Genomic DNA, 12,238 nt, shown 5'->3' with positions numbered 1-12,238 from the left:
TCGTATGCGACTCTTCCCTCGCAGGTGACGTACGTGAGGTGTGAGCCCCTCTGTGTAAGGCTGTGTCCCCGTGCTCTCTGTTCCCCCGCTCTGGGGTAGCAGGGCTGGGACCCCTTCTGCAAAGGGCGGGACCCACTTCGGAGGCGGCGGGAGGCTGAGGTGGCCCCTGGCCACTAGATGGCGCGCCAGCATCGCCGAAGGCAAACCCCACCGCCCCTGGTCTTCGCGTCCTGAGGGCTGCTTTGCTGACAGTAGGGCTTTCAGAGGAGTATCTGACCCATCCACGATGAAATAGGAAGTGGGGAAATAATGATATTTGTAGGATGCCCACATTTCTGATTGTTTTTTTCCCGTCTTGCCAGGCTAGTGACACTGTGCTAGAATTTATTATCAAAAGGTATTCTTTGACTCATTGCCACCTGGCATCCTTTCACGCTTCCCCCCCCTTCCCCCAAGATGGGATGGGGTGCGTTGTGATCCTGGAGCTGGGTTCCCCATTGCCGGATGTGATAGCCCCTTTTCCTCCCCTTCTCCCCCACGGGGCAGGTGGGGCTCAGCCCTGCGAGGGAATCACCTGGGAGCCTCTGCAGGCCGCATCCCTGTGCCCACCGGAAGCTCTGGTTAAATCCGTCTGCAGTGCGGCTTGAGCCCTGGGAGTTTTGAGCCCTCCTGGTGACCTAATATTCAGATAAGGGGGAGCTCTGCCATGAGGGCGGGGGTTCTGTCTGTCCTTCCTCTCGTGGGGCTCCCGGTGCCCGGTTCGATGTCTGGTACATGCCAGGCACTCAACAAATATGTGTCCCAGAGAGGATAGGAGCCGATATTCCCAGTGATGTAAACAAAAGGCAGGTTCTCCTACAAACAACCTCCACCCCAGCCACCGCAGACGTTTATGGAAGCCTCTCTCTGTGTCAGGGCTTCTCCCACCTGATCTCAGCCCGTCCTGGACCGTGAGGTGGTGGTAGGGGGCGTGGGCGTGGATCCTGGGGGGCGATGAGCCCGAGGGGTTGCAGGTGCTCAGGGGAGGCTGGTGGGTGAGCTCACCGTCCTGCCCGCATCCAGGGAAGCTGCTCCAGCCCTTCTCATGAGCCGGGGTGTGCGTGCGTGCGTGCGTGCGTGTGTGTGCGCGCACGTGTACGCGTGTGTGTGCATGCGCGTGCGCGTGTGTGCGTGTGCGTGCTCGTGATGGAGGCAGGAAGCACAGAGAGGACGAGAGGCAGCATTGGGCGCAGCCCTGATGTCCTGCCTGTAGCCGTGACCCTTCCCATCCCCCTCTGCTTCTAACGCCTCCTCCAGCTTCCCTGGACAAGCCCCCTGTGCCCAGAGGGCTGACTCAGGAATCCATTCTTTTTCTTTTTCTTTTTTTTTTGAAAAATTAATTAATTATTTTTGTTTTTATTTTTGCCTGCGTTGGGTCTTCGTTGCTGCGCGCGGGCTTTCTCTGGTTGCGGTGAGCAGGGGCTACTCTTTGTTGCGGTGCGCGGGCTTATTGCGGTGGCCTCTCTTGTTGCGGAGCACAGGTTCTAGGTGCGTGGGCTTCAGTAGTTGTGGCACGCGGGCTCAGAAGTTATGGCTCGCGGGCTCTAGAGCGCAGGCTCAGTAGCTGTGGCTCACGGGCTTAGTTGCTCTGCGGCATGTGGGATCTTCCCGGACCAGGGCTCGAACCCGCGTCCCCTGCATTGACAGGCGGATTCTTAACCGCTGTGCCACCAGGGAAGCCCCATTCTTTTTCTTTTTCTTTTTCTTTTTCTTTTTCTTTTTTTTTAATCTATTTATTTAATTTACTTATTTTTGGCTGCACTGGGTCTTCCCCACTGCGCAAGGGCTTTCTCCAGCTGTGGCAAGTGGGGGCTACTCTTTGCTGCGGTTCACGGGCTCTTCATTGTAGTGGCTTCTCTTGTTGCGGAGCACCGGCCCTACGCGCGCGGACTTCAGTAGTTGTGGCACATGATCTCAGTAGTTGTGGTGCACGGGCCTAGCTGTTCCGCGGCATGCGGGATCCCCCCAGACCAGGGCTCAAACCCGTGTCCGCTGCACTGGCAGGCGGACTCCCAACCACTGCACCACCAGGGAAACCCCCCATTCTTTTTCTTTTAAAATGTATTCCCTTTTTGAAGGTCTCACTGGCCAAACTTAGGACAATTTGAGCATCAAGAATGATTTGTAAGTTGCTGAACAAAAAGAAAAAAAAAAGGAGGAAAGGAGAAAAAAGGAGAAATATCTCCTTTAGAAGAATCCCGCTCATACATGTGGAAGGAATTAGAGAATCACCGTTGTACAACCCATGATGTAACAGTTGATCCCAGCCAAGGTATTCCGTGAGGTGTACATCACTGGCTGTGAGCTCTTTGGGAAACAGGCTAGTGCCGTGGGTCCCCAGGGCCTCTGCGGATCGCATAGTGAGCAGATGGGGAACCCGAGAGATTTTTACAGTTGAGAGATCCTCTCCGTAAGGGCCAGACTAGGCACCTGTCAGAGCGGGGCCCAGAGCCCACCATCAGGTACGATGCTGTAGGACAGACACAGAGCATTCATGCCCTCAGTGGTAACCGAGTCCAGTTCTGCCCCTAGACCCGCTGCTCAGGTTACAGGAAATACAGTGGGGGGGGGGGGGGCGGGGGGGACAGAAGAACAGGGTAACAGCACTTGGGGGAGGAGTCGACAGGTCACACGTGTGGCTCCGTTCTACAAGGTAACACATCAGGGCCCTTGTGAAAGTCAATGTCGTGACAAAGTGAGATGATCCGGGAGTGACGAGAAATAACTAAGGGTGACCTTGAAATTAGACTGGAGCCTGGCTTCCAAAAAAAAAAGAAAAGACAACTAAGATTTTCGTGCCTTATCTGGGGATTTTTGAGTATGGACTAAAAACTCAATGATGTTAGGGAATTATTACAAAATGTTTTAGGCCTGGTGATAATTTTGTGGTTATGTAGGAGATTGTCCTTAGTTTGAGGAGAAAGATGCTGAGATATCTAGGGGAAATACGATGTCTACCGCTTACTTCCAAGAGGTAGAGAGAGAGAAGGGGAGGCGGCGGGGAGAGAAAGTAAATACAGTGATAATTGTAGAATTGAAGTGCGAGGTATTAGATGTCATCATAATATTTTTGCGATTTCTTGTAAGTTTGAAAACTTTCATAATAAGAATTTGTAGAAAACGTAACATCTTCCATCTCTCTACTTTTCTGGGCTCAGAAGATGTATTCGTTTCCTGGGGCTGCCCTGACAGGGTATCACATGCTGGGTGGCTGGAATCCGGAGCCCTTCATCACACTGATGTTTCCATGTCTATGTCATGTGGGGCTGTGAACTCTTTTGTTTAAAGTGTACGACTGAGTGGCGTTTAGCACATTCACCACCTCGGCCCAGTTCCCAGACACTTTCATTCCCCACAAGGAAACCCTGTACCCATGGAGTAGACCTCAGCTCCTGGCAACCACCAAACTACTTCCGTCTCTATGGATTTGCCTCTTCTGGACCTTTCATATAAATGGAATCATCCACCGTGGGACCTTTTGTGTCTGGCTTCTTTCACTTTGCGTCATGTCAAGGTTCATCCATGTGGTAGCATTTGAAAGAACTCCTTCCTTTTCATGGCTGAATAATAATCCATTGTGTGGATGGACCACGTTCTGTTACCCATTCATCTATCGATGGGTATTGGGTTGTTTCTACCTTTTTGGCTGTTGTGAATTGTGCTGCTATGAACATTCCTGTACAAGTATTTATTTGAACACCGGTTCTCAGCTCTCTGGGGTATGTACCCACGGGTGGGAGGGGCCGTGTGCTAACTACAGGTTTAACTTTTGAAGAACCGCCAAACTGCTTTCCTGGGCTCTCCACGCTGCCAGGCCTGGCCCAGCACCTGCCTGCCCTGGCCCAGCACCTGCCTGCCCTGGAAGCAGACCTGGCCGCTCTCCTGTTCCCTCCGTGCGCATCCACCCTGGGGAGGTGCCGAGGCGGCAGGAGCTCTCCCCTGGGAGGCGACTGGCCTCTGCCCTCCCTCTGGCCTCCCTGTGGCTGGGAAGAGGGGCAGCCCTGGTGCAGCTCTGTTTGGGTGGTCTGGGCCAGCTCAGCCTCCTCCAGCTGGCCAGTGAGTGTGACCCGCCTTCCTTGATTTGGAGCAGGGATGGCTGGTGTCTGGGGTCCTGCGGGCTTGCTGTGAGTCCCGAGCCCTCCTGAGTGTGGATGGACTGAAGGAGTCCCGCGGTCTGGGCAGGCTCCTGGGACCCTGCAGGCAGAGGCCTGACGGGCCCTGAGCTCTGGGTTCAGAAGCAACTGGTTAAACCTGCCCTGCCCCCCACCCCAGCGCTGGACTAGGGGGTGCGCCTTGGAGAAGGGGGTTTACGCTCACAGAGCATCCACACTTGCTGCTGCACCAACTTGAGCTCAGGAGTGAGGGGGGCGGTTACTAGCCCCAGGTTCAGGCGCGGGAACCGGGGCTCCGAGAAGTTAGCGGCGGGGCTCAGTCGCCCGGTTAGTGGCTGTGTGTTTCCCGATGCCAAAGCGAGTTCGCTCTGAGACAGGACACAGGGACGTCCCCATGCGATTTGAAAGGGACGCAAGGTGGGGTTGAAATACTTGAACCTAGAGTACTGGATACAAGCCACCCGTGCTTCTTTTTCTCCCCCGAGTACCAACAGGGAGGCGAGAAGGCCTGGGGCAGAGAGAGGGCAGGGCAGGCCGGGGGCTGGGCTGCCCTCCTCTGTGGCCTCCTGCGAGGTGGCCTCGTGCAGTGCACAGCCTGAGCAGCCATTCAGGGCGGCTTGGGGGAGGGTGGTAGGAGCTGCAGCGACCAAGGACATCCCAGCCTCCCTACTCCATGCTGGGCGCCCTTGGGCAAGTCCTAGAGCCTCTGGGCTCTAAGGGTCCTCTAGGCTAACGTCCCACGAGGGAAAGCACCTCCCACTTTGTCCCCACACAGACACTTGTAAACAAGGCCAGCTGCTTTTATTGGGACTGAAGGGGAAGTAGCCTGTGGAGGAGGGGGCGGGGGGCTGGGGGCAGGCTCCTGGGGTCGCTCCTGGAGGAGCTGAGCTGTCAGCCACCCTGGGAGGGCTCAGCGCCTCCTGCCAGGGGGAAGCAGGCGGGCGGGCGCTGGAGGCCAGGCTTTGGTCCATCCCCCAGGGCTGCTCTCCTCCGGCCAAAGCGGCCCACGGGCCGGATTCCGCGGCCCGTGTACCAGGCAGGATTGATGTCGGGGGCTGGAAAGAGAGAGAACAGCGTGTGAATGCACGTGCCCTGATTTGTGCAACCGCGGAGGCAGGGCCCAGTGCACGCGCTCAGCTCAGTGCTGCCCCGTCGCCAGGCCATGCTGGGACCCGCCCGCGCAGGAGGGGCGCCCAGAGGGCCTGGCCAGGCCGTTTCGGGGGCTGCGGTGGCTTCGGGAGATGGGAACTCAAACTCACACCAGGACGAGCTCCCCCTTCCCCTCCTGTCCCCACAAGCCCCTTCTCATGGGCAAAGTGGCCTCGGCCCCAGGCCGCCCTGGTGGTGAGGAGTGAACCCCTCCCCCGAACGTCGGGCAGGGGCCCTTGGGAGCAGGTGTCAGGGACACTGTGGGGAGAGGTCTGCTGAGCAGGAGGCCGAGCCCCCAGCCCCGGGGCACTTAGCAAGGACGGTGCCCCAGCTCAGGAGGCGGCCAGGCCCCAACCGTGACCCCGGGGCGGAGGGGTGGGAGGGCAGGCCAGGGGGCCGGGCACTCACCGCGGAGCTCCATGGAGCGCTGGTGGGCCAGGCCCAGCAGCAGCAGGCACAGGAACCAGGCCCGCGGCGCCTTCATCCCTCTGGCTCCTTGAGAGGCCGCTCGAGCTGGGATGCCACACGGGAGGGCGCAGCCTGGGGCAGGGGTGAAGGTGAGAGCGCGTGAGGGCGCGTGCGCACAAAGCTGGGACCCTCAGATAACGCGAGCGCCGTGCATGTCAGAGTGGACGTGCCCGTGTGCGTGAGCGTGTGTGTCTGTGAGTGCACGCGTGCACGGGTGTGCACCTGTGCACGACAGGGTGTGTGTGCGTTTTCACGCCCCTGTGTGCGTGAGGGGGTGTGCGTGGGGTTACACGCGTGTGCAGGCAGCTGTGCTCTGCGGTGCGTTTCTCTGCTCTGCTGGGATGGCAGTGAGCATAGAGGTAGCAGGCGACCTGGCTCTCTGCACAGTCCCTTGCTCCCCGGGGGACCCCACCCTCTCCTCCGTACAGTGAGCACTAAATGAGGTGACCACGTGTGTGGTGGCCTCTGCCATGCTCAGTCATGTTTGCAAGGACCCTCTGTCATCAGAAGGAGGCCGGGAGGAACATGAGCTGTGGATGTAGAGAGCGGGGCTCTCCTGGAGCTGCCCCCATCCGTCTGCCTGTCTGTGTCAGGGAACCAGGAGTGCGGGAGGGCTCCGCACCACTGTGGGTGTGCACACCTGGCCTCGGCAGGGAGGGCAGAGGTGAGCGGGTTGGTGGGGAGCTGCCCGGAGGAGCCAGGGTTGCTGTAGAGGTGGACGGGGTGCGGCCCAACCTCAGACATGCCCAGGGAGGGGAGCCGGGGGAAGGCTGAGCCCGGACCACACTCGGGCTGGGACCCTGGTGCAGGGCTCTTTCCCTCCCTCGGCCCGGTTCCATCCTGCCCCGTGCCGGCTGGAGAACGTCAGCCGCCAGCCGGGCACTGTAGAAGTGCCATCATCTTCCATCCTTCCCAAGAGTACTCACCTCCCCCACCCCACGACCCCAGATCCCAGCTGCTGAGTCTCCAAGATCAACCTGCAGCCGGTGGGACCTGTCCTCATGCAGCAGGACACCCCCAGTACCGGTGCTGGGGGAGAGGGTGCTGTGGGCAACAGAGACACCCAGAAAACTCACTTCTCACCCTGCCGGGGCTGAGGCCCTGAACAGCATCCTTCCCGCAGACCTGGCAACTCCTTCCGCAGGTGCCCCCAGCTCATAGGGCTGGCTCCTCCCACCCCACCCCCCCTTGGCACTTCAGGAACCCGCAGAAGACGCCAGAGAGGCTGCCTGTTTCAGGGAGGAACCCTCTGCCGACCTTGGCTTTCCAGCCCCTGGAAAGTGCTCTCCATCCAAGAGATTTAAGATGCCCACCCCTTTCCTTTCCAGGGACGTGTTGGGGTGTCTCACACTCAGTGGCAGGGGGACTCCAACTTAGAGGAAATGAAGGGGCCATCATCAAAGCAGAGTAATAAAGGGCGCTCCCTGGCGATCCAACGGTTGGACTCGGCGCTTTCACTGCTGGGGCCCGGGTTCAATCCCTGGTCGGGGAACTAAGATCCCCGCAGCCAGAAAAAAAAAAAAAAAAAGCAGAGTAATAAAGAGATGCACCCAGAGACACTGGGGTGTTTGCTCCTCCCCCCGGGCTGGGACCCTCGCTGGGTGGAGGGCATCTTAGGAGAACCCTGGCAGCACCTGATACCAGGGGAAGGACCTGCCTCCTGAGAGCTGGAGGTTGGCTGTTGCCGGGCCGGCGGGATTCCTGGTCTGCTTTCCCAGCAGAGTTGCCTGGACGGCTTCACCTTCTGTCCCCGCCACGACAGCCTTGTGCACCGGGGCCCCGGCGGGCCGGCGTGGCCCTCAGATGCACAAGCGGTGCTGTGGCTGCCACGTCCGCCCCCGCCACTGCTGGTCCTGGCTGCCAGGACTGACCCCTGCCCGGATGCGGAGGGAAGGCTGACAGAGGAGGGTGGAGTGTCAGGGACCCCCACCCTCTCCAGCCCCCTGGAAGCTACTCACCGAGGTGCCCACGAGGCTGGCAAGTGCTGTGACCGGGAACAGTGACCCAGGTGGCAGCCAGCCTCACCCCTTTTATAGCCCCGGGAGGAAGCAGTCGACCCGACACCCACCCGCCCCTCCCCGCCCGCCTCCCTCACTGGGTGGCATCAGGAGAGAGTTGTTTTCTTTTTTCTTTTCTTTCTTCTATTTTTTTTTTTTTAACTCTCATCAGCAATGTGATGTGTCCCTTCCTGGGTTATATAATTTCATTTGGGCTGAGTGGTTTAAAAACACATTAGCCTTCCTCCTTCATGCTTTGGGCAATTGCAGTCAGGTGCCCCGAACCTGGGTGCCCGCAGCCGCGTGATGGCTGACACAGAGGGGACCCTGCGGCTGTCTCCCTCCTCCTTTAAGTCCCAGTTTCCAATGCAAAGGTGAAGGGACAAGTCACCCGAGGCCATCACAACTGAATGATATCCTCGTAATCCTTCCCAGGCACCTACGTGGCTTTTCATAGCTGCGTTCATTACATGCAAACCACTTTCGTCCTGTTCCGATCACTGAAAAATTATTTTTTCTAGGCTTTTCCAGAATTGTCATCATTACCGTTTAAAATAAACAAGTTTATTATTATTATAAAACAAATACATGTATTTCCATTGTAAAATAAATAATAAACAAGCTTATTTTTATTATAAAAGCTATTTATGTACATTTGGAAAGAATTTAGCACATACAGAAAGCTAGGAAAAAAACCATCCATCCTATCAGGGAATCCAGCCATTTATCACATGCGATATGTTTCCTTCTCGTGGGCTTTTCACATACTTTCTGGGTGGATTCATCAGACTCGTGCATTTTGAATCTCATTCTTTTCATTTAACAAGCATGTCCTCAAGTAGTTAGAAAAGCTGAATACTTACGCTATTCTAAATAACTGAACACCGTTCTCCATTTCACTTGGCCCTCAGAACTGAACTCATTCCTGTACTGAATAATCATAGATGACAGCAAAGGTCATTTAAGCGCCTTTGAGCATCGTCTCAAGGAGCCTGTCCTGGGGAGGGCACCTCCCAGGTAGCTCTCCTTGGACGTGCGCAGGGGCCACGCGGCCCTCCCTGAGCCTCCGTCAGACTTCGAGGAAAGTTCCAGAGCAGTACCTGGACCCCAGAGGGTCAGTCACGGGCGCTTCTCCTTCCTGCCATGGCTGCCCATTCCTGGTGATGGAGGTTATATGGGTGGTGGGTTCCCAGAAAGTCTGGAGCCGGGGGGCGCTGGTGAGGGGGAGTGTATAAGGAGCGTGGCGGGTGGCTTCTGCCCCGGGCTGCAGGCTGAGGCCACTGGGATGGATTCTGTCAGAATGCCCAGGGGAGCTCAGGGTCCGCGGTGGTCAGAGTGGCTCTTGTGAAGAGTGGTGATGGTGGAGAAGCACTGACGTGAGGTGTGGTCCTGTCTCGAGGTGGGTCCTCTCCCTGCAGATGTGTGCACAGCACCTGGGCCTCAGGGGCAGCGGACACTGTGAGACCGCAGCAGCTGGAGGCAGCTTCCTGGGCACCGTCGTGGGAGCCTGCGTGTGTGTGTGTGTGCGTGTGCGCACGTGTGCGTGCATGTGTGCATGAGCGTGTATGCATGTGTGGGAGTGTGCACGCTTGTGAGAGTGCACGCGCAGGAGTGTGTGGTGTGTGTGTGTACGTGTGTGGTGTGTGAGTGTGTATGTGTGCATGAGTGTGTGTGTGTGGGGTAGTGAATCCTTCTCTTTCAGCCAAGCAGCTTTGTCTCAGTGCGGGTTGGTGCTGATAAAAGAAATGTTCACATATTGAGGTCTGGGGGAGTCGTTCTGGCTTATATGTGCGTTAACTTGAATTGTACATTAACTAGAACATCCTGTGTGTTAACTAGAACATCCTGTCTGTGGCCCATCAAACGTACATTGTACGTCTGCTTTAATCATGAAAGAAAAGGGCGCACTGACCAGAAGTAAAGAATGTCCACATTAAAAAGAAAGATGAAATGCCTCCCTTCCTGGGACGCCGAGGCCGGTGCTGCTTTGATGATAAGCCTCCCTTCCCAGGGCCAAGGCCGTGCTGGCTCGCTGTGTACCTGCTGGTCTGTTTTTTTTAAAACTTTGAAAGAATGTATCCCTGACTTGTTTAATGTGAATGTTTCTTGTTCCGACAAGATACACAGCTGTTCTGAAAACGATGCTCCTCCAGAGCGGCTCCTCGGAGTTACCTGGGAGGCTGGCTTCCGGGCTGCAGCCCTCAGCTTGGCTCAGCTAAAGCTCTTTCCTATTCCTAGTATGGACTGCCGATTGGTTACTTTGGTCGACAGCGTGGCATTGCTCCAGCCCCTGCCCCCACTGCTCTCTGCTCCGCCTTGCTGACAGAGGGGAAGGATGTGCCCCGTGGTCTCTGGTGGCAGCCATAAGAGGACCCAGAACTACGGAGGGGGCACTTTGAGAACTGGAGGTGCTGGGACGGCAGCAGGGGGAGCAAATGCCAGTGAGATCCTCTGCTGCTCTCGCCAGGAGCCCCCGAGCCCCGGGGGGCACCTGCAAGACGTTATTCGCCAGAACACCAGGAGCCACTGTCTGCTGCTCCCTGGTCTGCATCTCTAGCTAGAAATTATTTATAACAGGTGTGGGTGAACCGTTCTCCACACAGGGAGACCTCAGATCTTTGGGGAGAGTGACAGTCTGGCTCCTGGGACCCCACGTGGGGTGGCTGTGAGGCGTACGCGGATGGATCCAGTGACCCGCTCCCCGCTGGTCCAGCGGAGGGCTTCTCAGCAGGCTCGGTCCACCCCTGACGGGCCAGCACCCGGGACACACAGCACCCTGCTCACTCTCGTGTCTGGAACCGTGAGCTGTGGCCGCTGCTGGGCTGCAGTCAGAATCTGGGCTGGAGAGGCAGGGGCGGGGGTGGAGAGGCACCTCCTGCAATGTGCGATGAACGGCTCATGGCCAAGAGGGACGCTCCGAGAGGGCACAAGGGCATGGCTGTCCTGAGCCGCCCTGGCCCCTGCCCTTCCCTCCATCCCGAGAGGATGCTCCAGGTGCGCCAGGCTGCTGTGAGCGGATGGCACTCCTGCAGCGGAAGAGCCGCGTGGAGGAGACCCCCGTGTCCTCAGCATAGTCAGGAGAACCCCAGTCTTTGGGGTGGAAGTCACAGTTTTGAGATCTTTGAGCTTACACACTCACATGGTAGATTACCGGGTACACAGAGGGCACGCAGTAAGTAGCGTGAGGATGGATGGTTTTTGTTTTGGCTTTTGGACCTAATGGTGCCCTGGAGGGGGTTGAATAGAATCTCAGATGCGACATTATTTGGAAATAGGGTCTTTGCAGATGTAATTTGTTAAGACGAGATCATTCTGGTGTAAAGCGGGCCCTAAATCCAATCACTGGTGTCGTGATGAGAAGAGGACAGACAAGCAGAGACACACAAGGGAAGAGGCGATGTGGATTCTGAGGCAGAGATGGGAGGGATGCAGCCACAAGCCCAGGCGCAAAGTCAAGGGCTGCCAGAAGCACCTGAAGCTGGGGGAGAAGCATGGGGCCGTTTTCCCTGGCAGCCTCCAGAAGGAACCAAGCCTGCCGACACCTTGATTTTGGACTTGCTCTCTTGACCTGTGAGACAATGAATTTTTGTTGTTCTAAGGCACCTTGCTTGTGGTCCTTTGTTGTGGCAGCCATGGGAAAATATGCAGTGCTCCATAAATGTGTCTGAGTGACTGATGACATGTTTCTTTCTGGCCCTTGTTCCTAGAAGAAACTAGAGTCTTTGTGGCTTTGGCCTGTGTGTTTCTGAAACACGGGATTCCTCTGGATCCCTGGAAAGACACTGTCCTATCTGAGGTCTAGCTGCAGAAGAGCCCTGGTGAGTGGAGTATTCAGTTATTGGCAAAGCTGTTTCTGATGTAGATGGCTTCTGAAAATCCAAATTCTTGAGAAAGTGTTAAAGCACTCATCTATAAATGAGAAAGCTGTTTTTGAAGTCTGAGTCATGTGGAAAGTGAGGTCCCTGAGGCCTGAGTGAGACGAAGTTATATTGAGAGGTGGGTGGGCAGCAGTGGGGGGTCCCTTCCTTCTCCAAGAGGCAGTGGCTCCGGGGACCTAACCCTGCATTTGGGATCTGCAGCAGTGCCTTGCTCATGGCTCCCAGTCAACTGGTTTCCAAGCTTCAAATGCGATGATGATGTGAGAAACATTATGTATGTAGGAGCTGTGTATTAATCAGGGTTCTGCAGAGAAACAGAACCAATAAGGGGTGTGTGTGTGTGTGTGTGCGTGTGTGTGTTTTCAAGGAGAAAGAGAAAGGGAGAGAGAGGGATTTTATGCAATAGCCTCATGTGACTTTGGGCCTGGCAAGTCTGAAATCCTCAGGGCAGCCGGCAGCCTGGAGACTAGGGAAGAGTTGATTTTGCCACTCGAGTCCCAACGTACTCTGCAGAATTCCCTCTTCCCTGGGAACCTCAATCTTTTTCCTCTTAAGGGCTTCAACTGATTAGATGAGGCCCACCCACATTATGGCG

The 12,238-nt window shown here is 56.5% G+C and overlaps 1 protein-coding gene across 1 annotated transcript; it reads right to left on the bottom strand.

Moving 5' to 3' along the window:
* Positions 1-5,042: 5,042 nt before the first annotated feature.
* PRLH (prolactin releasing hormone) lies at positions 5,043-5,784 on the bottom strand. Its single transcript, XM_059927510.1, has 2 exons — positions 5,709-5,784; positions 5,043-5,206 (listed from the first exon to the last, which is right to left on the bottom strand). Exons 1-2 carry the CDS (start codon positions 5,782-5,784, stop codon positions 5,043-5,045), a joined length of 240 nt encoding a protein of 79 aa, XP_059783493.1.
* Between the last annotated feature and the right edge of the window lie 6,454 nt (positions 5,785-12,238).

Source organism: Balaenoptera ricei, chromosome 7 (genome assembly GCF_028023285.1).
Source record: "Balaenoptera ricei isolate mBalRic1 chromosome 7, mBalRic1.hap2, whole genome shotgun sequence".
Classification (NCBI taxonomy): domain Eukaryota; kingdom Metazoa; phylum Chordata; class Mammalia; order Artiodactyla; family Balaenopteridae; genus Balaenoptera; species Balaenoptera ricei.
The sequence above is the reverse complement of the archived record's forward strand: the minus strand, read 5'-3'. Positions and strand labels throughout refer to the sequence as shown.

Coding starts and splice junctions, on each gene's coding strand:
- PRLH (XM_059927510.1), bottom strand. CDS start 5,784: ATGAAGGCGCCGCGGGCCTGGTTCCTGTGCCTGCTGCTGCTGGGCCTG. Junction 5,207..5,708: donor GCGCTCCATGGAGCTCCGCG/GTGAGTGCCCGG, acceptor CTCTCTTTCCAG/CCCCCGACATCAATCCTGCC.